The sequence below is a fragment of the Polyodon spathula genome, chromosome 14, assembly GCF_017654505.1.
Source record: "Polyodon spathula isolate WHYD16114869_AA chromosome 14, ASM1765450v1, whole genome shotgun sequence".
NCBI classification, from domain to species: domain Eukaryota; kingdom Metazoa; phylum Chordata; class Actinopteri; order Acipenseriformes; family Polyodontidae; genus Polyodon; species Polyodon spathula.
In genome coordinates, this window is record NC_054547.1 from 39,057,792 (window position 1) to 39,083,437 (window position 25,646).

Genomic DNA, 25,646 nt, shown 5'->3' on the forward strand with positions numbered 1-25,646 from the left:
GTTACAAAATGAAAAACAAAAAAACTTAATATAAGTTCTGAGGCTTACAGGTAGCTGTTTGGCTCGGTATTTGTCAAATTCACATTAATATGAGCAAATGAAAAACTGTCCCTTTAAATTGGAAGTTTCTATTGAGACCACAAGGGAGGTGGTGTGCTTGCTTCATCTAGCCCTATAGTGATGTGCACGGCGTAGACAAGTTATGGAATTATTTAGCTTGTACAATCACATTAAAACCGGCAAACAGTCTCAAACCTACGGAACATTTTTCAGGGGCTAGAATTGACTTCATCAGTTAAATACGAGAATTTCTCCTGGGGCAGAAACAATCCAACACCAAACAAGTTCACTGGGTCGTTAAAGTGTTACAGTGACACACGTTGATTAAGCCCAGTGGATTCCCAGCCACTCCTGAAGTTATCGATGAACCAGCCTCCCCTTCCCTGCTCAGTGTGTGTTCGGTGTTTGGAGCTTTGTCACACTGATTCGGAGCGCTCTTGGAAGGCTGGACGGGATTGTGAGACTTTGGCATTTGGTGTTTAAACAGACCAGGACACCTGCCTCTGAGGAGCGCTAAGTGACCACCATGAGGGAGGTCAGGGGTCTACTGTTCCCTTGCTTGTGTTTTCTCTTTGGAGGTAAGACTTCGTAGTTTGGGGTTGTTTGCCATTTGAGACAGTGTCAGTCATAGATATTTGTGATTGAGTTGACATTTAGCCTGTGTCAGTACCATTATACTTCAATGGTTAGAGCTAAATAATTCCATAATGCTTGCTTGTCATGTTTCCGTTCCGCAATGTAAATCTTACACTTGCAATTTTAAAAAAAAGAGTTGTAGCAAGCATGCATTTTAAGAAGAAATGCAACCTGGTAACATACAAGGCTAAATAAAAGGTATCAGTCTGCAAGCTTTTCTTTCAGGTAGTCCATTCATACTTCCTCAGTCATTTAAACTCAGCGGTGTCTTTTTTCTGGCCTCAAGCCTCTCTCAGCATCTCTGTTCTCTTCCAGCGGCAGCTGTTCTCTCTGAGCTCGCCTGCAATGACAATCACAGCGGCCCCACCTACGAGTCCCTCCAGAGCGTCTTCAATAAGAAGCCTTTCCGTCCCGCCACCAACCTGAGCATCCCCACCGTCACCAACATCTCCTTCACGCTGTACGCTGTGCTTGGGGTGGTGAGTACAGTACCCACAGTGTTCACAGGTTGGGTTACATGGAATCTGCTGTAGTGAGCATGGAGGTACATAGGCAGGCAAGGTAACTCACTGATAGCTACAGTAAAGCACAGTAAAGTTAATAACCAGCCCAATACAAGGAGATCAAACTGGTAAACCTCCTACAGTTGTGTGTGTGTAAAGCATGTTGGTATAATACAACAATCTGAACCTGTCCTGCTACTTTCTATTGTCACAATGTAAGCTCACATGCTCGTTTCTTTTTTTTCTCTTAAGAACGAGAAATCTCAGATTCTAACGACATTCCTCTGGCTTAGACTGGTAAGGGGTCTTGTTCTAATTCTTCCATGTTTCAATTTTTTTTTTTGCATTGGAACTGGCCCGGCTGGTTTGTTCGGGACGGGTAGGGCAGCTGCTTCTGCAGATCAGGGAAACTCTGGCTGGCTGTATCAGGGCTGGGTTATACGGAGGGGTATGAAAGCTAGGGAAATATTTGTCTGAGTTGATCTGAGTTTGCACTCTGTATATCCATAACTTAAAACACTTTTTGACCCAAATCCCACCAAGACAAGCCACTGTTGGTTTTTTATGACAGTATTTTATAATACAGGGTTACCGGTTTGTTATTATGTGATTACCCCTGAGATTGTATAGCTGATGAAATCCATTGTTCTGAAATGTCTTTAATACGATCCAGGGATCTTACCCAGGCAGCATATTATTTAACAAATCAGACCCCTCTTAGATTCGTCAGTCTGCGTGTTTAAGGCTTATGGTCGCGTCTCGTTTTATGCAGTCCTGGAGAAAGGTTCTACTTTTTTTCAGTACTGGTACCATGAATTCCTTCAGTGGGACCCAGAGAAGTGTGGAGGGATCACCAAGATCTCCCTCCCAGTGGAGGAGCTGTGGATGCCAGACATCATTGTGTATGAGTTGTAAGTACCCGTGCCTCTCCTCCACATTTATTTTTAAAAGGTGAACTGTATTATATATTCTTGCTTATATAAACACAAGACAGATGGACTGATTGAGAGGAAGAGGAGAGCAGCAATACAGGGCTATCCAAAGAATTCCTTGCTAACACTTGCAGTCCTCGTTCGAAACAAATGGAATTCAAATGGAAAGTAACAGCAGTAGCGCCAAAAAGGACTTTATTGCAAGGAAAGGGAGACTGCAGCTGGTGTGTGATTTCTCTCCTGCAGTATCGATGAGGACAAGTCCCAGCGCTGCCCGTACATCTACGTGAACAACACGGGGCAGATCCGCTATGACAGGATGTTACGCGTCCTCAGCTCCTGCAACCTGGAGATCTTCAACTTCCCCTTCGACGTGCAGAAATGCTCCCTCACCTTCGGCTCCTACATGCACACAAGTAACGCTTATAAAACTTTGCAGTTGTATGCATCTACCTGGTGTTGTATGTGTCTGCCTGGTGTTGTCTATCACTGCCATGCACTGCTGTTGTGAATCATAGTGACCCCTGAAGATGAGGTTATAAAACTACTTTCATAAAGTGGTGCTTGTTTAGGAACCCACCATTCTCACCAAACCAGCACCTTCTCTCTGTCCTCTTTGCTCAGCCATGAGAGATGTGCAAGTTTTTGGTATATCTGTAATGTCAAAAGCTAAGCTCAATCCCAACTCTAAGGTCAAACTTGTATGAAACTCAGTCACCTAGATAAACGTTTCGGGCACAAGCCTAAACATTTGTCTTACTGCTTTTCTTAGAAGTTTTAGGGTATTTTACACCTCTGCGATCTTTCGTGGAAATCTGCTTGTAAACAGCTGTTATCTGTCCAGACGCCCTCTCCCCCTCTCCCCTCTGAACAATGAAAACATTGTGTTTATATCTCTGGCCCACAGTTCGAGATGTGCGAGTGAGGCTGGCACTCCCCATTGAGCAGATCTCAGAAAACTCCAAGAAGTACCTGGAGACGAGCGGGGAGTGGGAGCTGGTGCAAATCCAGGGCGAGACCGACATCTTGAAATTTGGGATTGACGAGTGGGACATTATTACCTTCTGGGTGAGCGATGAGAAACTCGGCTGATCTATAAAGGTGTCATCCCACAGATATGAACTATTTTTCATTTCCTTCCCCTGCTGCGTTTCAGGTGACAATTAAGCGACGGCCCGTCCTCTATGTGGTGAACCTGATCATCCCCAGCTCCTTCCTCATGCTTGTCGACATCATGAGCTTCTACCTTCCCCCTCACAGTGTGGACAGAGCCTCCTTCAAGATGACCCTGATCCTGGGCTACACCGTCTTCCTGCTCATCATGAACGACCTGCTCCCCAGCACCGCCAACGGGACCCCACTGATCGGTGAGACACACACTGCCCTCACCAAACCCTTTACAGCACTAATGCACAGGCATTGCCACTGCAATTCTGGCATGGCCCATTGGTAGAGTGGAACCACGTTGGTAAAACATACCGATGATCCACTTTCAGGATCACTGTGCAATGTTTTTTCCAAACCCATTGTGATGCCTAAAGGAATCGCTGCAATACTACAGTGCTGTTTTTCTGGGCAGTACACTTGAATTATAAATGAGATCACAATAGGATTCTTCCCATGCCTCCCTCATGGTAAGTGTCAGAATTGTAGATTAAAAATCAGGTTCTCCATGATCTGAATTCAGAAGTCTGCTCAGCTACATGCCCTGGCCAAGGTAATCATTACCAGAGTAGTTATAAAACCTGACAGCTACTGTAGTAGAAACTGGAATAGATCATAATACAGAATGCACAAAAAGAGTGTTTAAGCAGCTATAACATGAAATATTAGGAAACATCAAATTCACTTAATTGGCTGCAGAAGGATTTCAGATTACAGTTTCGCTGCTATGTCACATGGTAAAGCTGCAGCTGTGCACATCTCTGCTCTTAGGCATCTACTTCTCAGTGTGCCTGGCTCTGATGGTTATCAGCCTGCTGGAGACGGTGATCATCACCAACGTGCTTCACCACAACGCCATGAAGTATCGGCCTGTGCCACGCCTGGTCCGGGTCCTGGTCCTGGGGTACCTTGCCCACCTCATCTGCTACACCCAGCCACCCAGCCAGCCAGAGACCCCCTCCAGCAGCACCACCACCACTGGTAAGACATCACACAACTCAGGGGCTAAAACACCAAACTCCGGCTTCGCTATCCCTCCACTAACACCAACCCGTAAGAGGCACCTTTTGATAGGTTTATGTGCAGTGATATATTTAAAAAAAAAAAAAAAAAAAAAAAAAAAAAAGTCTTCTATATTCACTCCCCCCTTTTCAGGACCCCCAAACACACAATACAGATTTAGTTAAAGTAAACAAAAATCCTCTGTTGAATAAAGACTGTTTGGTTGGTTTCCTGTTGCAACTGCAGACCCACAGCACCAAACCAAGAATGTGGAGGTGTCACAGGCCAGCCCGGAGCTGCAGCAGATCTCTCGGGACCTGGGCATAGTGCGCGCCCACATCGACTCCCTGCGCCTGCAGCAGGACCTCCAGGAGGAATGGATCCACGTGGGCTATGTCCTGGACTACCTGCTCTTCAGGGTCTACCTGGTCCTCATCACGCTCTACGCTCTCGTCATCACCTGCATGTGGTGCATCTGGTACAACCTCTAGAGCTCCAGAGTGCAGGGGCCACTACGATCCGTCCCACCCATGAACCGCCATTTCAACAACGCTCATAGATTCTAAAAACCGTCCGCAATAACAAGTAGACAAATGTTTCAGCTAGTCACTGTCATCCTCAGAGTAACAACGAGTCTCAGAAAAAAGCGTTTCACACGCCCAGGCGAGGTGCTCATTTTCTGCACCAAGATCCCGATGATTAGAATGCATGTCGAAAAAAGCAAACATTATATTGCAATACTAACTGTAGGTAAAGCTGATGAAAAAGGGCCATGTTCGTTTGGTGTGTGTGTGTTGTGATGTCATTTGTTTTATATCTAAGGTAACTCGTAGGTGGTTCTTTCCACCATGTAGTTTCTATTACAACCAAAAAGTTTTCTTGTGCATGTCTTAAAACAGCGTAACCTCTGTCATACAACTGTTAATCTGTAAAACATTTAAAGCAATGAATTAATACATAAATAAATGTAATGGTTACAGAGTATTTTCTTTCAAATTGCCTGAAGTTCTTGTCATGTACAAACAACACGCAAGATTGGTGGAGCCTCAGTTTGTATCAATGGGCAGGTTATATTGGAACAGGCAGGTTTTTCATATTGGTCCTGCGCATTTCCCATTATATACAACAACATCTCAAACAATTCACTACTAGCCTCTGAAACTCCCAAAATTGGAGCCAGGGGAGGAGGAAAGAAAAATACAGAACACAATTCAAGCATACTAATTACTGATTACAAGAAAGAGGACGGATTTGGGAGTACTGGTAATTGTGTTTTTTTGTAAGGTGTAATATGTGTGAAGTGTGCATATCTGTTGTGTGAAAAGCTTTCTCTATTCCCCATGGACCCTTCCATTGTGTGCCTGGAAACTAAGGGCACTGATGCTGAAAATTAAAACTCAGAACATAAGAGGGTGTCTGTAACTGTTTGGGGTAACATTTTTTTCAAAGATGCTTTGGAAAGAAATGTTATCACAACCAGAGCTAATGAACCCACTGCCTTCCACACTGCAGCCTAGACCACTAACGTCTGGGCAACATTCATCCCACATAATCTCAACCGGATAAGAAAGAACCAAACAAACAAAGAAACAAGCAAGTTTAGTTGATTTTGTGTTTTTCTATTTGAGGACGGTTCTCTGACAGTGCAGTGTTTCACTTGAACAGTGTTATCTGTTCCATCCCAAACTGGTAATAGAATCCTATAAAATGTGTTGTTCTTTACAGCAAGACTGAGGCAGATTAATAATACAGGACACACACACACACACACACACACACACACACACAACAGAATTAGTCAGATATAAAATAGTTCAATACTGCTTCTGTATTACATACACCAGGGTGAGCAAGAGGCTGTGCGCCACTGGAAAGCTATGTCCACAGAGCGGGCGCAGCAATGCAGCCTCGTTTGGTCGTTGGCAGCTGTGTTCCAGGACATTTAGTGATATTCACACATTCAGCTGCTAAAACATACACATTAAAAAGTGAATTGCACAACTTTCAGCTTGCCCTGCTTCTACATATAGTTTGCTTTTATGTATTTTAATGTTCATGGCAAAGCTGCCACACAGCTTCATCAGTGTTCAACACTCTCAGCTGCACTGTGAAAACTCCCCTTCACTCCCACACACACTGACTCTCATAACCAATCACACGGAGAGAGTCCCTGGGGTCTTCTATAGATTCATTGTGCAAAACATTACTAGAAGATGCACCTCCCTCTGTACCGACAGGACCCAGGATCTAGAGGTGGACTCCCAGGAGCGCCAATCTAATAGTGGGAGAACTTTACTACAGGCTTGCTTTTCATATAAAGTGAACTTCTTGGTTTCACCTGGGAAAAGGGAAGGGTTAAACTCTCAATAGCAGATTGGCCATCTGCCAGAGCAGACACTTCAGTAAATATGGATTCCACTTCCAACTTCAGCTGAGCAACTGGCCCTAAAAAAAAAAAAACACAGGGCCTTTTGATTCAAACAACTTTTAGTAGAAATGCAATATTAGTTATTGTATATAAATTAGAAAAATAAGTTGTGGAAGCTGCTAAAAACTTTGAATACGGCTGAAAGTATTTTTTCACCTAACTTAATTTAGTGTTTAACATCAATACTGAATTAACTGATGCATTTTCACTATCCAATCACATTCAGTGCCGTTCCTGTTCACACTGGAGCAGAGACTGCAGAGCACGAAAAAAACAAACACTAATGGACAGGAACAGCATGTAAAGTCTTGTTTTCATGAGGACCCCATCATACTGTGCGAGCAAAGAGAAGGAGCTCTAAAAGGTGCCTTTCCATATGACAAAGAAAATAAACAAGATATAACCTAAGAAACACTAGATAACTCTCATGCTCCACTTGGGAGCTTACAAAGTAACTTAGTAGTAACCCAGACCTACCCCCCTCCAAAAAAAAGAAAGCCTCAAACTTCGTAGGACGGCTCCATGGCCATTCGGTTTCAACAGCAGTCCCCCACTGCGATGTCGGGTTGTCTTCCTTCTATGGGTTGGAAGTTTGGACAGCCGGTGTGCATATAAAGCGTAGGGAGCCACTGGCTTGCATTGCAGGCTTCATCGGGTGAATGCAGAGTTGTTTTACAGACAAACAGAGCAATGCATTCTTTTGAAACATTGCCATGTTAATTAAATTACTGGGATTTCCAGCTGTCCATCAAGTGCACTGGCCCATGATAAAACTGCTCCTGTTTGGACAGATCTGGTCCATTCAAAGCAGATTCAGCAGGGTCTGACTGTTTCGATGGCTTGCACAGTCCTGTCTGTTTGAGAAACTCATCTCGGAATGGTAGTTCAGTGTCTGCGGGTGAGAAGTGGGCTTCCATCCCTCCTGAGAGAGGGACTGCTTCCCGTGATTGCTTGTACTCTCAGCACACCCTCCGTGTTCTTCCTGCTTCATCAAGGCACGCAGAGCCTCTTACTACAAAACGCAACCCTGATTAGAAATACACTCATATATACTTTTTTCGATATCATTTCTTCAAACCCACGACCTTTGCAGAACCAGACAAGGAGTCTGCCACGAACGCAGAGCCACAAAGAGCCAGCAGAGGCTGACCCAGCCTCATGACACCCAAGCAGAGCCCCCCCATAGCGACACAGCAATGGGATGTTTAAAACCCTGCAAATGAACAACAGTACAACTGTCTGGGGATCTGCTTCAGGTCAAAGTATTGTGAAATCTCCCTCCCCCAAAAAATGAAATAAATAAATAAATAAATAAAAAAAGTCAGTGTTTTAAATATCTGTTTCATCCAGTCCAGCTGAATTCGAACCCTGGTCTCTCCTTGCTGTGCAATCTGGGGGGCGCACAACCCCCTCTGGTGCACACAGCCCTCATTGAGACCCTACAGGAAGCTCTGCTGCAACAGAAATGACCGTCTGGATAGATTTATATACGCGGGTTTGAAGCATGAACAGGAAAGGAGATCTGCGAGTGAAGCGCCAATCCAGAGCCTGCTGCTGGTGCTCAGGGAGAAACAGTTGTGTTAGGCAGCACAGCTTCTCAGAGTAATGTGCAGCTTCAGCAGTCTATGGTATAACTCTTCAACAAAGAGTAATTAAAGCAGCACATGAAGACTTCAGTAAAGTCATGTAAAGCAGCATGTCTGAACTGAAGTCTAAGTCTATAGGCTTGTGCTCACGGTATAGCTCAGTGCGTTGTGATGCTGTGCAGAGCGAGGGGTAGTGTACGGAGGGGGGGCTCTGTAGGGTTGGTGCTGTGACAGCCATGTTCTCCGGGTCTCAGTCTCTCTCTTCACTGCCCCCCCTGCCCCTGTCTGAGCCCCCTCCCTGCTCCTCACTGCCTTCACTCCCCCCCTCCTCCTCCTCATAGTGCTCCATGTTCTGTATGGCCAGCTGCTCACGGCGTGCAGCGAGGCGGCTGCACCTCGGACAGTCCTCCGAGCGGAAGCAGTCCTTGTGATAGCAGGCACTGCACTCTGAGGGGGTGACAGAGAGGGACACAGTCAGTGTTCACATGCAACACAAGGCCATAGTGCTTTGCTAATTATTGTAAAGAAATATATATTTTTTTTTTGTCTGGAAACTTATCAGAAAGGCCACACTGTTTTACTAATTATCAGCTTGGACTACCTTGTGTTAACTTAGATAAGGTAGTCTGACGTTAATGTAAATCGGGTGCCGTGAAACCAGCCATATGATCTTATATATATATATATATATATATATATATATATATATATATATATATATATATATATATCATTTGACAGACTGTCTCACACAACGCACACACGCGGTTGTGAGGAGCCTCACCTTCGCAGCGCTGGCACTTATTGAGCTCGAATGGGAAGAGGATGTCCTTGTCATTCCCACAGAACTCGCAAATGAAGCCCTTTGCTTGGCACAGCTGGGGTGGGGTGGGGTGGGGAGGGGAGGGGAGAGATGGTTAGTGAAAGTTCTCAGTGGACCAGGGTGACCCAGAAGTTACAGAAGAACACCTGACATTATGTATAGATGACACGGCAGAATGCTTCCAGAATAAATATAAAACCAAAAATACAATGTGCAAAACCTCCAACCTCAATTAGTACTGGCTATACAAGATCAAAAGTAATGTACCCATATTGTTTCAACATAAATTGTTTTAAAAATTTCTATGCAAGAGAATTTACTTTAGACCCAACTTTCCTTACTGTGGCGATGCATGCTTGTGTGGAGTTCAGAAAGGTAAATGTACACGATATCAGCGTGATGCGTGCAGTGTGCATGTGTGCTTCCTCACCACGCAGCTGTGCACGTGTGCGGCTCCCTGGCGCACCAGCTCTCGCAGGCGGGGGGGCAGCTCTCCCTTGCGCACGGCGCTCAGGTCACTCAGAGAGTACAGGTGCAGGTCTTCAGTCAGGTGACCCGGCTCCCGGTTAAACTGCTCCAGCAACCTGCCAGAGGGAGCACGAGACACAGCGTCAGGGGACAACACAATAGCCACCACACACAGAGCTGCTCATCTCCAGGTGCAGCACGGGAGAGATGCACCTCTCCTCATCTCACACAGGAGTGTATAAATCACAGCATGCAGCATGGTGCAAAGTACATCTCAGGCATTGCAGACTTCATAATCCAGAACAGACACCTGTTAAACTGGAGGGTATGTGGAGGATGACACACAAAGGAAAACTGCCAATGACAGAGATGCTCAGCACCCTTCCGACCACCATGGAGGGCTGTTCATTAATGTCAGCGTTTGAGTAGAATTGAAAACTGTGCAAATCAACATGTTGCTTTGTTGAAATACGAATCTCACTGTATACAGTATATTCCTCTATGGGTGGGCTCTGTAGTGAATGTACAGTGCATCTGTTTCAATTGGGGTTTGTCTCATGAAGCTGCACCCTGTTAATCACACTGAAGTGTTAGTAGAAGCAGGGCTGTACTTACTCCCTAGCTAGCCGGCAGGTCTTGAACATGTTCTTCATGTGGACCAGCTGCATTCGCAGGAGCTGCAAGACACAAGCAAACAGAAACTTACTGCAAAAGGAAACGGTAATAAAAGCAGAAGAATAAGAGTAACTGGCAGGTTGCAGTATATCAACACAAAGAACAGCTTTAGGAAGCTTTGCTCCAGTGTAAGTTGGCATTGCTATTTCACTTTTACAAAACTAGTTATAATAGAAGGGGCTTCTCCATTTAACAATCAGAATAACAAACCATGGAAACTTTGCATTAGGAGCAAAAGCTACATGAATAAAGCATTAACCCCTAGCTGCACTTTTTTGACATAACATTTGCTGCTGTGTTAGTTTTGAGTCAAGTAACACATGTTTAAAGCTGTCCTGTAGAGGACAGTAGTTCCCAAAGTGGCTGCCTGTCTGCCGGCCTGGCTGTTCGTGGGCCAGCAGTGAAACGAAGGACGGCACACCACGGCTCGCTTACCCGCACTTGCTCCAGCGTCTTGACCTTCCTGTACAGGGCGCTGTTGATGTCCTGCATGTTGAAGAGGGGGTCACCCCAGATCTTGGCCAGCAAGTCTCTGGAAAAGTTGCTTAGGTAGTACTTGCTGAAGTCCCACTTGCAAAGGATGCGGCTGGGCACCACGGACTGGGAGTTTTCGTGGCAGCACTGGCAGAAGTACTTCCCCAGGTACTCACAGTAGCGCAGACGCTTGATGTAATCTGACACATACACACAGGGACAGGCACACAGAGACAGACACAGGCAGGGTTAACATTCAGGGAAGCCATGCCAAGCAATAAAAAGGCCACTTTAGTAACTTCTCATCTTTTTCAATAGCTTGCTAACAAATATAATAAGTGTATACAATATTTAGATGACTTATAAGTAAGAGTTTAAAATTAGTAATCAAGATCCCTGCTGGAACCCATCATGAACGAACGAGTGAAAGCGTCTCACCGGGGTCTGTGCGGATCCCACAGCCTGCACAGCGGTAGTTCTGCTTGGCCACCACTACCTTCCTCCTGGAACAGACAGCACTAGGATTACAATGAGCCAGGCAGCAACATTGCAAAGAGGCTGCTCATCTGAATGTGCACTACTACTACTATGTGCACTAATGTCTACTCCTTCGAGGAACAGACCCCAGGCCCCCAGACATCCTTGTGTGTTTCCATGCTTACTCGTACTTGTAGCCACGTACAAACACTGCAGTACTGTATAATGGCCCACTTACACAGAGACACTTACTGATGATGCAGGACAAGTCAGGGAATAACTTACGCAATGAGAAAACTAACATGCAGAAACTGTGTACTTAAACTATACGCTATGCTATTTTGCAATGAAAAAAAAATTCCAAGTAACGACAAAGCCAATGACTAACGCGCCGAATTCGTTTTGCTGCAGATATCTAGGAAACTAAAGTGATGCGTGGCCAGTTCAGAACTCCCCTAACACACACACACACACACTGACTTGGGCGCGGGGTGGATGTTGAAGATGATCTGTGGTCGAGGAGGAGCCCACTCCAGGTTTCCTCGAACACGGATCCGCAGCCTGTAGATATCCGCGTGCTCGCCGTCGTCCGGGGAGATCGGCAGCGAGTTGGGGATCGGCAGCAGCTGGCATGGGAGAAACAAAGCATATACACGTTAGAGCCCATCAAGGATAAGACTTCAAAACAAGTAATCCAAAACGTACCACACTATTTATGGTGCACGGTCAGCATGCGTATCACCATGTGCAGCGTGTCACGAAACGATATAGATCACTACACACACATACACAAACTTTATAAATTATGGTCTACGAATGAATGAATGGATGGTCATTCCTGGCAAAGATTACATTTTAAACTGCACAAATGACACCTGGGATAAATAACACACAAACTCCTGAGCTGTTTGTATTTTTTTTTTTTTTTACTGTAATATGGCACAAATTACACTTTGGTAATAAGTTCAAATGAACAATACATTTTAAAGCCAGCACTTCAGCGCTCTCAGCCCTACCTTCTGTGGGGCTTCGTGCTCTGGGACCAGCCAGTCCAGCTCAGAGGCAGCAGGGAGCTGCATCCCCTCAAACTGCCGCAGCAACCCCATCGCCACCGACTCGGCAGAGCTCGACTGCAGAAAGGAGTGAGAGCTGCAGAGGCACAGAGGGACACAGAGAGGGGGCTTGTGTAAGTGCATGCAGGGAAGTGTGTGTGCGTGCATGCATGACCATGACGAGAAGACAGCAACTCACATGGACTCCGAGTTGAGCAAGGACTTGCCACTGCAGCAGGTCAGGCTCCTCTTAATATCAGCATCTGCAATGAACCCACAGTGACAGACACATGACACCCTGTTAATTACAACAGCAGCACCCTGCTGAGGGGGAAAACCAACAGAAACAAATGGGCAGACAGGGAGTGAACAGAGTGTGACACCAAAATGAGAGACTGTGACACAAGGAAACGACAGACATGACACCCTGTGGTAAGGGGGAACTAGTAGACAGTGACAGCACATGCAAACAGTAAAGGAGTAGACAGTAGCACCCTGCCACCCTGTAAGGGAATGAGCGAAACTACCACATCCAGCCAACATGGAACTGATGAGACAGCGACATCCCGTCTAGGTGGAGAGTCACACCTTGATATGCAGTTAGTGTGCAGACAGCAACAAGCCTTTCTAACAGGAAGTTAAGAGACAGCAAGGGCTTGCTTTAAAGGACTGCTAGCATTAAAAACACATTGGAACACTGGCTAACAGCAGCATTAAAAACACATTGGAACACTGGCTAACAGCAGCATTAAAAACACACTGGGACACTGGCTAACAGCAGCATTAAAAACACACTGGGACAGTGGCTAACAGCAGCATTAAAAACACATTGGAACACTGGCTAACAGCAGCATTAAAAACACATTGGAACACTGGCTAACAGCAGCATTAAAAACACACTGGGACAGTGGCTAACAGCAGCATTAAAAACACACTGGGACAGTGGCTAACAGCAGCATTAAAAACACACTGGGACAGTGGCTAACAGCAGCATTAAAAACACATTGGAACACTGGCTAACAGCAGCATTAAAAACACACTGGGACAGTGGCTAACAGCAGCATTAAAAACACATTGGAACACTGGCTAACAGCAGCATTAAAAACACACTGGGACAGTGGCTAACAGCAGCATTAAAAACACATTGGGACAGTGGCTAACAGCAGCATTAAAAACACATTGGAACACTGGCTAACAGCAGCATTAAAAACACACTGGGACAGTGGCTAACAGCAGCATTAAAAACACACTGGAACAGTGGCTAACAGCAGCATTAAAAACACAATGGGACACTGGCTAACAGCAGCATTAAAAACACATTGGAACACTGGCTAACAGCAGCATTAAAAACACACTGGGACACTGGCTAACAGCAGCATTAAAAACACATTGGAACACTGGCTAACAGCAGCATTAAAAACACATTGGAACACTGGCTAACAGCAGCATTAAAAACACATTGGGACAGTGGCTAACAGCAGCATTAAAAACACATTGGGACAGTGGCTAACAGCAGCATTAAAAACTCAGCCGAGACAGACCACTTCAAAGAGTCAGGCTCGGGGGGTGATGACCATATCATGGCTTGATTGAACTGAAAAAGAACACCCTCGGTGGATTTTAATAGGGCGCATTCTCCCGAGTCAACTGTGTTATGAGCTGCATTGTACAGCACACAAAGACCACTCGTGGATGCACACTAACTGCAGTCATCAAGCAATTACAAGAGGCATGCATTTCCAGCACCATGCTGCAGTTATGTTTTGGTGGTCTGCAACGAATATGAATGGGGGGTTTCCTGCAAGGTGTCAATGAAGACACGTTTACAGGGTGCGGAGTGGGAACCCTGAGCCTGAACCGCTGACATAGCATCACCCCCAAAACCTCACAGTGAACCCCCTTCCAGTGTGATCTAAAACCTACAGCTCCCCAAAGCACCAGCCACTCACACACACACACACACACACACACACACACAGAGTGAGACAGCGCCACCTACAGCCTCCCCAGTGAGGCAGCCCAATGCACACACACTAAATTTTCAGCAGTTTGTTAATGGCCAAAAGTCAAAGGGATTGAATGTGAATGGAGCTCGGTCAGGGGCTACAATACCAAAAGGGCCGAATGAGGTGCAATTTAGTGAATGTTTTTACCCCAATTCTTACACGCGTGTGCACATCCCCACATACATGCTTGCTCACACACAAACGAAGCGCGATTGCCCATAGACTTTTTCCGGTACCTGAGAACAACGAAGCCATGGATAAAGACAGTCCGCTCTTGGACATTAGAATCAGGTTAGATCCATCATTACCATCTGTGTGATGACAAAACATTCACATTCAGCCTCAGCTCTCCGGCACTGGAACCCGACTGAGGAACAGACCCTGCCTGCGCTAGACTGAGCCTCTGCAGGGCTCAGCATCAACACATCCATTAAACAGCTTCACTATTTCAACACCACAGATAGGCCTGGGAGAGATAACTAGCACTACAGGAAGGAGAACTCCACTCAACACTGTAGAGCGCGAAGAGAACTCCACTCAACACTGCAGAGCACTGTAATAGTACAGGAAAAAGAACTCCACTCAACAGTGCAGAGACTCTAGTTGTATAGGAAAGAGAACTCCACTAAACACTACAGACCAGAAAACAAACATAATATGCTCAAAAGTGTATCATTATTTTCAGTCTAAGCCACTGCAACTATTTAATTCGCTATCATAAATGTAGTCTTTCTGTAAAGTTTCTCAGTGCTAAAAGTGCTTAAAAAAAGAGACAGAGCTGTGGGTTAAGCTCTAACATCAAGAGCAGGGTCTTCTTTCTATAATGAAAAGGTTGTCACACCCCTCTCAGAACAGCTGACCCCTTAAGAAATCAGAACAGTTAGGACCTGGATTGAGGACTGGCATACTGCCTTAAAACATTCAACTACAGTACTTTCAGCAGCAAATAGTGTGCTACACCGAACTCGCTCTTCTCTCTCTCGTACCTTTCAGCTCGCACTGCTCCACCTCATCAATGGAACCGGAGTCTGAGTGTAGCAGGGACTCCTGGGAGCTGTGCTGGGAACCTCCGCTGTCAGTGGTGCTAAAAGCTGAGGGGAGACAGAGACACAGAGATCAGCAACAAAAAAACAGCAGCATTCTCCTTTGGATGTAAGACAGCAAGGACTGCAAATTAAACTAAGGGTTTGTTTTGCTGTTTCTCACGTGTTCCTTCATTTCACCTTTCTAGGGAAAGGCTCAACAAATCAGAAGACGCACAATCACCCTGAGCCAAGGTGCCTCCCTCAAATGTACGAGCGGAAGAAAAAACTAAAAATCCTGTTTGCAGAGCAATGTGTTTAGTAAAACTACAGAAACACAAGCTGCTGTAAGTTATCATTCTTTCTTCATAATGAATGATGACTGAACGGCTGCAGGCTCCTGGCTGCTCTGGTACGTACCGCTGTGGGAGTGCGGTGGAAATGAACGGCTGCAGGCTGCTCTGGTACGTACCGCTGTGGGAGTGCGGTGGAAATGAACGGCAAAGATAGAGGAGGCAGAGACACAGAGAATGCAGGCAGAACAGAAAGGAAACCAGCAGAGAAGGACGAGGAACATACGAGAGAAACATAGGCAGGAGAGCAGAAACAAAGCAAGCAGTGATAGCAGAAAGCAGACCGGGGGGGGGAGGGGTGGAAGGGGTGGTGGGGGAAACCACAGAGGGAGAGGGGCAGAGCAGAAGAGAGGGGGGAGGGAACAACCAGGAAGGGGGGGCAGGAAACAGGCAGGCAAGAGACAGAGAGACCAGCAAGAACAGAGGAAGAGGGGCCGAAGAAAGAAGGAGAAGCAAAGCAGAAAGCCAGGAAGGCAAGACAGAGTAGAGCCGGAGCAGGAAAAAAGAGAGAGAGGGAATGCAAAACTCTGCAGTGGTAGGGGCAAGCGTGATCAGGAGAGCATAAAAGCGCAGAAAGGGCAGGGGGACAGGAAGAGATCAGATTGAAGCGCACAAGAAGCAAGTGGTGGAGAAGGGCAGCACAGGAGGACGTGCAGCAAAGCAGAGAGGAGCCGGGGGGGTCGGGTGGTAGAAAAGCAAGAAGACGACAGAGAAGGCCGAGGATGCAAAGGAAGCAGGACAAGCAGGCCACAAAGCCAAAAGAAAGCAAGCCAGCAGAAGAGAAAACAAAGCCAGGGGGGGCGGGGTGCGGGGGAGAATGGCCAGACAAGCACAAGGCAAGATTCAAGAGAACAAGCAGCAAAGGCAAGAGGTAAGCGACACAAGAGAAGGCCTGGCCCAAGGCAGGGGAGCCAGCAGAGGAATGGGGGAGAGCAGAGACGAGAGAGGCAGACCAACAGGGGCAGAGGGGAAGCAGGAGGAAGAAAAGGGCACAAGAAGGCAGCATAGCACACAGGCAGCAGAAAGAAATAAGAGCAGAGCACAAGCGAAGTTGCATGCCAAGAGCGCAGAGGAGAGCAGCAAACGAGAGAAGGGAAATATAGGCAGAGGGAGGAGCAGAAGGAAGGACCAACGGGAAGGGGCAGGGCAGGCTGCTCTGGTACGTACCGCTGTGGGAGTGCGGTGGAAATGAACGGCTGCAGGCTGCTCTGGTACGTACCACTGTGGGAGTGCGGTGGAAATGAACGGCTGCAGGCTGCTCTGGTACGTACCGCTGTGGGAGTGCGGTGGAAATGAACGGCTGCAGGCTGCTCTGGTACGTACCGCTGTGGGAGTGTGGCGGGGGAGGCTGGAGGCGGCTGGTGCGGATCTGCTGCCTGCGGAGCCGGATCTTCTGTTTGAGCTCCTGGATCTCGCGGTCGTTCTCCTCCTCGCCCTCCCCCTCGGAGCCCAGCCCCCCGCGCTTCAGCAAGTTACACTTCATCAACTCAATCGCTGCGATCAGAGACTCCGAGATACTGAAGTGAGCGTTCTCCTGCAGCACGGAGACAGACAGACAGGGGTTACAAACACATCACCCAACACGACAGTGCTCCATCCAAATATAAACATTTATAAGAAACTATACAATAAAGTACAGCTTTCTGGCTAATGAGAACACTGATGATGGAATTAACCCAGGGGAAGTCAGCCCCAGCACTTGTGCAGGTCTTCATTCCAGCAATGTCTTTAAACATTACACTGAACTACAATCATAACTTATGTATACCAGTAAACCTGTAATGGATCAGCACTCCCCCTCCATTAGGAGGACGCACGGTTCCTGAATTCACTTCATGTTTTATACAGCATGAAGATCGCACGGCCAGCCCCCCTACCTTCTCCAGATCAGCACAGCTGCCAAAGTCCTGCTCAGAGAGGTAGCTGATGAGAGACTGTCCCTCCAGGGGCCTGCGGAACATGCTGTCCGACACACTGCTGATCTGGGAGTCCTCTGCGGAACAATGAAACACAGACACTGTCTCATCATTACAAAGACAAACTGGAATTCATTAAAAAGAGGTGCCGTCAGTCAGCGGTGAAGGGGTTAAGTGCGCAGTGCTCACCGGACTCCATGCAGAGGGAGCTGGGCGTGCTGACCTCGCTGCTGTGCGTGGAGAAGGCACCGTACACCATCACACTGGGCACCTCGGGGAGAGACTCTGACACACAGAAACACAGGTTAGCAGCACTTCAAAATCAAATCACTGCTTAAACAGCTGACAGATGAACAGCATACATGGGACAGATCCACTAAGACTACATGGTTTCACACCACAGTCGCTCAGTAGAATGTTGTTTTATCAGTCCCTTAAAAGTGGTGCAGAATAAAGAGCTCAGTAAATCTGTCCCAGTGCTATATAGCTGCTAGACCTCAGCGGTGTGGTCTACAGTTTACTGCCCAGGGCAAATACAAGTGCACAAAAAATAAAGGGAACAGATCAAACATGAAATGCTCTGATGTGCAAAACATTTCATAAATAAACAAACAATGTCAAGAAACTTAAATATAATGAGAAAACAAAAAAAGTAAAGCGCATGGAAAAAATGAATTAAAAAAAAAAAAAAAAAACATCTGCAGACTGTCATCTTCCAGGGGTGAGTCTCACTCTTCACTGCTCCCCTTTCCCGCTGTCGCTCTACCTTGTCATTTCTTCTGAAGCTACAGTACAACACTACAGCAGCCCCTGTCCTACCCTCTCTCTCTAGCTGAACTTTCTTTAAATCAAGCCAGCGACACCCAGCTTCACTGAAACAGTGGGGCAGGTGAATGACACAGTGTTCAGCATTGCCCCTGAACCCTGCCTGGCATCCTGCCCGGAACACAGGGAGCAAGCGAGGGATTTTACAAAGCCCAGGAGGAGAGAACATCAAAAGCATGCAAAAAGCAAGCATGCAAAGGCGATGGAGGCAAGCATGACAGAGAGTTGAAGCACTGCAAACCTGCCAAGGGGTCCTCAATTATAATAGTGATGTCCCGGTGTCCTCCTTCACAGAGCAGGCAGGAAGAGAGGGTTAGAGACAGAGGCAGACAAGGTAAGACTACAGGAAAGGACAGGGTCAGACCTGCTCTACTGTTAAACAATCTGTACTTCAGGATGTGAAGAAAAGGGAAGAGAGATCTAGGAGGCTGATTTACTAAGCTGTTCTTCAAACTAGCCACCATTTCATTTAAGAATGGAAGACAAAAAAAAAAAAAAAAAAACTGTACTGCTTCACAGCAAAACTTTTCTTAAAGTTACTGAAATACAAAAGTAGTGCATATTTCTTTTGAGCAAAAGCTTAGTATAATCAGATCCGAATAAAACAGCAAGTTAGACAGAAAACAAAATTATACAGCAGAACAGCGTCTCCCTCGAAACCCTCAATATGCACGCACACCACGACAGAGTTTAAGCTGTTATTACAACCTGAAAATAATCGTACTGTTGAATTAAATACAAAAATTAAAAACCACACACAAACACACAGAATTTAAAATTAGAGTTGTAGAAAATATTAAAATTGTAAAATCTCTCACTCTATCAATGACAGCAAGTCCTAGTCAAACAGAGTGCTGTGTTTTGTTTGGACTGAAAATGATTTCAATCCTTTGTACCCCCTAATCTAGAATAAGATCAGAAAGCTCACTGTTGAACTGCCCTCTCCAGCTCACCTGGCGCCCGCGCCTGTGTGACTCCTGTGTCCGAATGTGAGCGGGCGTGGCACTTCCTGGCCCCACCTGGTCTCTCTGCTCCCTGTCCCTCAGAGAAGCTGGAGCGCCGTGGGGGCAGGCTGAGGAGGGCGGACCTCAGGGACGAGGGTGCGGTTACAGCCAGAGGGTCCCCCTTCACGCTTCCATTGCTTTCAGTGCTCCCAGTGCTGCTACTGTGGGAGGCGTGGCAGCGCCGACCCAGGTTTCCGATGGCCAGGTACTCCGGCCCGTCATCTAGCTCTCCGCAGAGGTCCTCAGGGCAGTCCTCTGGGGCGTGGATGGCCGGGACGCTGCCTGCCGGAGTGGCGGGCTCAGTGACAGAGACGCTGGGCAATCCAGGGGACAGCGTGCCGATTCCTCTGTCTGCACAGAGCCAAGACTCGGCAGCACCGGAGCGCTCCATGTGGCTCCCAAACTGATCGGCTGCTGCAGGGGGAATCAGGGACAGGCAGTTGAGCAAGAGGAACGTATTACATTAAGCACAAGAAATGCAATACATTGCACTGCATATGCAGGTTTGTGCTGTGGGTGAGTTTTAATAAACCGCTGGTTGAACTCATTTTCATAATGTTAATGAATGAAGTAACAAGAAGTAATAAACCAGCTGGCTGCAGTAGTGGGGGTGGTACCTGTGCTGGTGTGTGCGTGTTTCCTGTGTCGCACTGTATCTGTGTCCCTGTCTGTGTTACCTGTGCTAGGCAGGGTGCTGCACTGTCCTGCTCGCTGGCTGCTGTAGGAGGCGGTGTATCTGCGCTGTACCCCGTTGAGTGGGAGGACACCTACAGACCCAGGAAAGGCCAGCAGACTCTGACTCTTCATCAGCAGCAGAGGGGACTCTTTCCTGCGGGCCAGCTGGAGGAAAAGAGACAGTCAAGGAGTGGAACTGCTTACTATACTGCTACTTAACTCAGTACTAAACCCTCATGACACACAGAACATGTAAGATGCACTCTTTCACTGAAAAGGGTTGTAACTTTTATTCAACAACGAGTCTCAGTCACAGTGTTCACTCTGTTACGAGACACGCTGCGCCCCAGCCTGACAGAACTGCAGAAGCAGAGTCACGCTCTCACCATGGCCGTGTCGATCAGAGCCAGCAGCTTGGGGCTGTTCTGCTCCACAGCCTCCAGACACTGGAACATGGCCGTCACGTGGGGGTCACTCAGCAGGAACGCAGAGTCTAAGAGGAAGGGGGCAACAGAGCAAGGGTTACTCTTTGTGCTTACAGCAACGCTGTACAACACCAATATTAAAATGTGTGCTTCCACCACATTCGACCACTGCACTGCAGCTTACAAATCAATTAAAAAGAGAAAGGAAAAGAGCGCAGCACCTCATGGCACTGTACAAACGATAGCTCCAACACGACCAGCAACTAGCTTACGCAGTTGCATGCCTGTGCTAGAATTTGTGTGTGCAGGTACACGCCTGTGCTACAACTTGCACAGGTTGTTTTGGACCAGTTGCTAGAAACCGTGTGTGGAATCGCACACCTGTGCTGTAATTGGTGCATGTGGTTACCTGTGTAGAATTTGCGAGTGTAGCTGCGCTGGTGCAGCAGGGGTCGCAGCTGTGCAGACAGGCAGTGGAACTGCAGGCTGTGGTGAAGCCAGCGCTCTGCCTTGTGTCGCTCGCTGGGCTGCAGGCCAGGCCTCGGGCTCCTCTCCTCCAGGTTCATGAACTGAGGGCAGGCAGACAGAGAGAGAGATTGAGGGGACTGGATCACATCTACTGAGATTCCCCTCAAGTGCAATCCAACATCTGCACAACATTTCAGGTTGGATTTCGGTGCAGGAGAACGATTGATAAAGACATAAACTCCGTACCTGGTCGACGTGCGGTGCCAGCTGCGGGCTGACGTAGCGGACACTCCACACAAAGTGCCAGTAGTCCTTCTGCTTGCAGTAAACCTGCAAAAGGATGCGAGTGTCAGAGAGCAGTGCTGGTGGAGTAGCAGAGTCTGGCAGGGTTAAGAAAGAGATATAGATCATATATATAAAACAAATGCTCTTTGTGGGACTGGGAACCACTGCACTAGCAGGATCACGTCAATCAGTGCATTCTTGTAAAGGGACTCTGAATCATTACAGCAAAGCTGCTGTCTGGACTTGCAGCTCCACAATGGGGAAAAAATACTTCCTCTTATTCACTGCTACTGGAAGCCATCTCCTACTGTCACTGACTGTCAGCCGAGTCCTCTTTCCTTTTTGCTGTCACTATCTGGATTTTACTTCAAAGTCATTTGACTATAAAAATAGATTGCTGAGTTGTACAGTAGTTGCTTGATAAGCATACTGTTAAGCAAAGGAAGTTAGTAAAATAATTCTGCTGCATTTAGAAAGAAACTGCGAGTGCAAAAAGAGCACCCTGCCCCAGCAAGCAGCCGTCCAGCACCTCGTCGTGCAGCAGACCGTGGCTCAGGATGTTGTTCATGTCCTTGCACAGCCGCTCCAGCCCCCCGTACTTGGACCACACGTTGGGGTTGTTGGTGGACAGCAGCCCCTCCACGGTGGTCTTCAGACTGCCCAGCAGCTTCCAGTGCTCCCTCCTGCAGTGACAGCAAACACAGCGCAGTCAGAGAGAGAAACACAACAGACACACAAGGAGAAACTCTGCAAACACGCTTCTAAAAAAAAGTATTTCACAAAACGAACATATCCAATGGGCAAACGGCAGGCCCAGGGTTTTTTTTTCCTGTGAAATAACCTGTCATGGGCTTTCTGCCCAGGTCTCCACAGACGACCAATTCTCTGATTCAGCAGAAACCCTGTCCTGGAATATAAACAGAAGTTCAAGACGCCACTCAGCAATGTAATCTATTTTATTTTAATCCCAAGAGCGGAAACCAACAGAGAGCTTTCAGGAAAAGCAAGCGAGCCATCCTGGATCAGCAGGGCAATTCTAATCTAGAACATTGCTCCAATTCATCAAATCTGCCTGCTGGACAAAATCTACCAGCAACACATAGCATAGCAAACTCCAACACCCTTTCAACATCCCAAGGCCGGGATTTACAGAAGTAATGAGGCTTATAAAACACTAAAACCCAACAGCGTGGGCTTGTACTTTAGTCACATATTAGCGTGCTTCTCATCTGAATACTTGACTATGAAGATGGTGTTACATCAGAGACAGGCAGCCCTTAGCCTTTCTTCAATACTAGATTGTATTCGGTTTTTAAACACACACCTGGATCTTATGACCTGCAGTCTGCAGTGTGGCTCTGGTAATGGGGCTCCCAATAAAACCAGATTAAACTGTTATGCAACGGACTGAAAAGGACTACAGTGAAGTTTGCAGCGTGCGTCATTAAACTAGAATGGACTTCCACAAACAAAACAAAAAAAACACCCTGAATAAGGAAGCAGAACTAAAAACTCAACAATATCCCAAAATGAGCTGACACCATGACAAGGTCTGGCAAATGTCATAAATACCAGAATGGCTATGGACTGGACTCTGGACAGAAAACAACAGGAAACAGCTATATTTACAACCTTTTTATCGTTCCAGCAAATGCCCAAGTGAAACTAGTGTCAGCAGGCTGGCTCTGCGAGAGGGTTAGGATGCATGCTCATATGTGTCTGATTCATGGATCTCACCACTATGCAACAGTTTTAATTCCATCCCTGTCTCAATTCTGTGATAATAATAATAACGATAATAATAACAATAATTTGTTATTTGGCTTTTCCTTAAATTACAAAGTGTGCACTTTGCTCATTACAGATCTCAGGACTTTCACAGCAAGGGCCTTCGTTCTACACAGCATGGGGGAGGATCAGTGAGCCTATCTGGGGAACTCCCCACCCCTCTTAACAATAACAACAGCACAACTGACTCTCACACAGTCACCCTCATTAACAGCACAACTGACTCTCACACAGTCACCCTCATTAACAGCACAACTGACTCTCACACAGTCACCCTCATTAACAGCACAACTGACTCTCACACAGTCACCCTCATTAACAGCACAACTGACTCTCACACAGTCACCCTCATTAACAGCACAACTGACTCTCGCACAGTCACCCTCATTAACAGCACAAGTGACTCTCGCACAGTCACCCTCATTAACAGCACAAGTGACTCTCACACAGTCACCCTCATTAACAGCACAACTGACTCTCACACAGTCACCCTCATTAACAGCACAACTGACTCTCGCACAGTCACCCTCATTAACAGCACAACTGACTCTCGCACAGTCACCCTCATTAACAGCACAACTGACTCTCGCACAGTCACCCTCATTAACAGCACAACTGACTCTCACACAGTCACCCTCATTAACAGCACAACTGACTCTCACACAGTCACCCTCATTAACAGCACAACTGACTCTCGCACAGTCACCCTCATTAACAGCACAACTGACTCTCGCACAGTCACCCTCATTAACAGCACAACTGACTCTCGCACAGTCACCCTCATTAACAGCACAACTGACTCTCACACAGTCACCCTCATTAACAGCACAACTGACTCTCGCACAGTCACCCTCATTAACAGCACAACTGACTCTCACACAGTCACCCTCATTAACAGCACAACTGACTCTCGCACAGTCACCCTCATTAACAGCACAACTGACTCTCACACAGTCACCCTCATTAACAGCACAACTGACTCTCGCACAGTCACCCTCATTAACAGCACAACTGACTCTCGCACAGTCACCCTCATTAACAGCACAACTGACTCTCACACAGTCACCCTCATTAACAGCACAACTGACTCTCACACAGTCACCCTCATTAACAGCACAACTGACTCTCACACAGTCACCCTCATTAACAGCACAACTGACTCTCACACAGTCACCCTCATTAACAGCACAACTGACTCTCACACAGTCACCCTCATTAACAGCACAACTGACTCTCACAGTCACACAAAAAGAACTACTGCACCAACACTCCACTTCCTCATCACACGAATCTAGGAAAATACTGCAGTTGGACCCATTCCTGGTTTAATCTGAGTCTAATCAGACACACCTGTGCTTGTTTCATTAGACTCTCGCACAGTCACCCTCATTAACAGCACAACTGACTCTCGCACAGTCACCCTCATTAACACACAACTGTCTAATCAGACACACCTGTGCTTGTTACCTGCTAATCTAGCTCGTATTAAAAGCTGGAATGGGTGAAAGTGCTATGCAACTGGAGTCTTATTTCCATCACGATAGTCTCGAGTTGAAGTTCAGTTCTTTCCACGGCAATTGATGCAGTGGAAAAAAAACTTAGATGAGTAACACTGTTATATATATATATACACACACACACACACACACACACACACACACACATTATAAAAAAGAAAAAGAAAGCCGGGCCCACGTACAACTTAGCAGTATGCGTGGGCCTGTCTCTTCCCGCAGTCCCGCACAGAGCAGCAGCAGCACACGCCTCGCTCGGTTAGCCGGTCCCCGCCCAGGGGAGAACCTCAGGTGACACATTCCCTCCCACTTCAGGCCAGTGTTACTCCCAGTCTGATTTTAACTGCGCCGAAGGAAGCCGATTCCGCTGCTGCACTAAACACTTTGCTAATAGAACCACCCATAATAATACGCATGGATATTTCTGCAGCGCTGAATTCAGCAGCAGTCTTCTTACTGGCAGTATAATATGAACTGCGGTAGCAGGAATACCAAAACACTATTTCAATTATAACCACAGGTACGGCTACGAAACAACACAATGTGCCTTTCTAATGCAACTTCGTTATGCAGTGGAGCCGCGTCATTTACCTCAGCAAGATTATTATTATTAATATCCTGTGTACGGCACTCAATTGAAAATACGAACGACGTTACTGCAGCTGTTAAAACAACACAGTGCTTCCTCCTAGACATACACCGTGGATAAACAACGCTGTCTTTCGAGAAATCGGCAGAAACGCAACTTGGAGGAATATATATATATATATATATATATATTATTATGAGTGTATTATTACCTCCTGGTCTCGATCTCATCCGTCGTTACATCCAGGTCTCCCGGTGCAAGAGGGAACCCCAGCTGCAAACAATCCGCGCTCGTCCTCTTTGTAAAACCGCTCATAATTGCGGTGTTGTTATTTAATCAATCATTACTGTGAATGTGTTTTGGGTTTGTTTGTTTTTTTCCCCCCCACATTCGAAACCTTTGCTCTCTTGTCTTGAGTCTGACCAGCACAACGCTGAGGTCACTCTGAACACTTCCTTCTTCCGGACGCCGTATTGAAACTACACCTACCAGCGTG

At 46.7% G+C, this 25,646-nt stretch overlaps 1 protein-coding gene and 1 pseudogene across 2 annotated transcripts; one reads left to right on the forward strand and one right to left on the reverse strand.

Annotated features, from left to right (window-relative positions):
- Window positions 1-586: 586 nt before the first annotated feature.
- On the forward strand, window positions 587-4,972 carry LOC121326617 (annotated as a pseudogene).
- A 1,099-nt stretch (window positions 4,973-6,071) lies between these two features.
- LOC121326921 (run domain Beclin-1-interacting and cysteine-rich domain-containing protein-like) lies at window positions 6,072-25,608 on the reverse strand. 2 transcript variants are annotated; one of them, XM_041270574.1, is made up of 22 exons: window positions 25,362-25,608; window positions 21,789-21,942; window positions 21,221-21,304; window positions 20,916-21,075; window positions 20,468-20,574; window positions 20,084-20,246; window positions 19,356-19,820; window positions 18,644-18,688; window positions 17,767-17,862; window positions 17,539-17,654; window positions 16,985-17,195; window positions 15,273-15,377; window positions 14,523-14,597; window positions 12,480-12,543; window positions 12,245-12,377; window positions 11,709-11,854; window positions 11,190-11,254; window positions 10,713-10,951; window positions 10,218-10,279; window positions 9,565-9,718; window positions 9,096-9,189; window positions 6,072-8,758 (listed from the first exon to the last, which is right to left on the reverse strand). In XM_041270574.1, exons 1-22 carry the CDS (start codon window positions 25,463-25,465, stop codon window positions 8,562-8,564), a joined length of 3,039 nt encoding a protein of 1,012 aa, XP_041126508.1. In that variant the 5' UTR covers window positions 25,466-25,608; the 3' UTR covers window positions 6,072-8,561. The 2 variants fall into 2 exon arrangements, with proteins under 2 accessions (XP_041126508.1, XP_041126509.1); XM_041270575.1 differs by lacking the exon at window positions 14,523-14,597 and having other exon boundaries at window positions 6,073-8,758.
- Window positions 25,609-25,646: the final 38 nt, after the last annotated feature.

Bases quoted from the DNA above. Each gene is read 5' to 3' on its own strand.
- LOC121326921 (XM_041270574.1), bottom strand. From the start codon at position 25,465: ATGAGCGGTTTTACAAAGAGGACGAGCGCGGATTGTTTGCAGCTGGGG. The intron at 20,247-20,467 runs GTGAGAGCGTGA...CTTTTCCTCCAG, and splicing joins CTCTGATCGACACGGCCATG to CTGGCCCGCAGGAAAGAGTC. The intron at 17,655-17,766 runs GTGAGCACTGCG...ATTGTTCCGCAG, and splicing joins CTCCCTCTGCATGGAGTCCG to AGGACTCCCAGATCAGCAGT.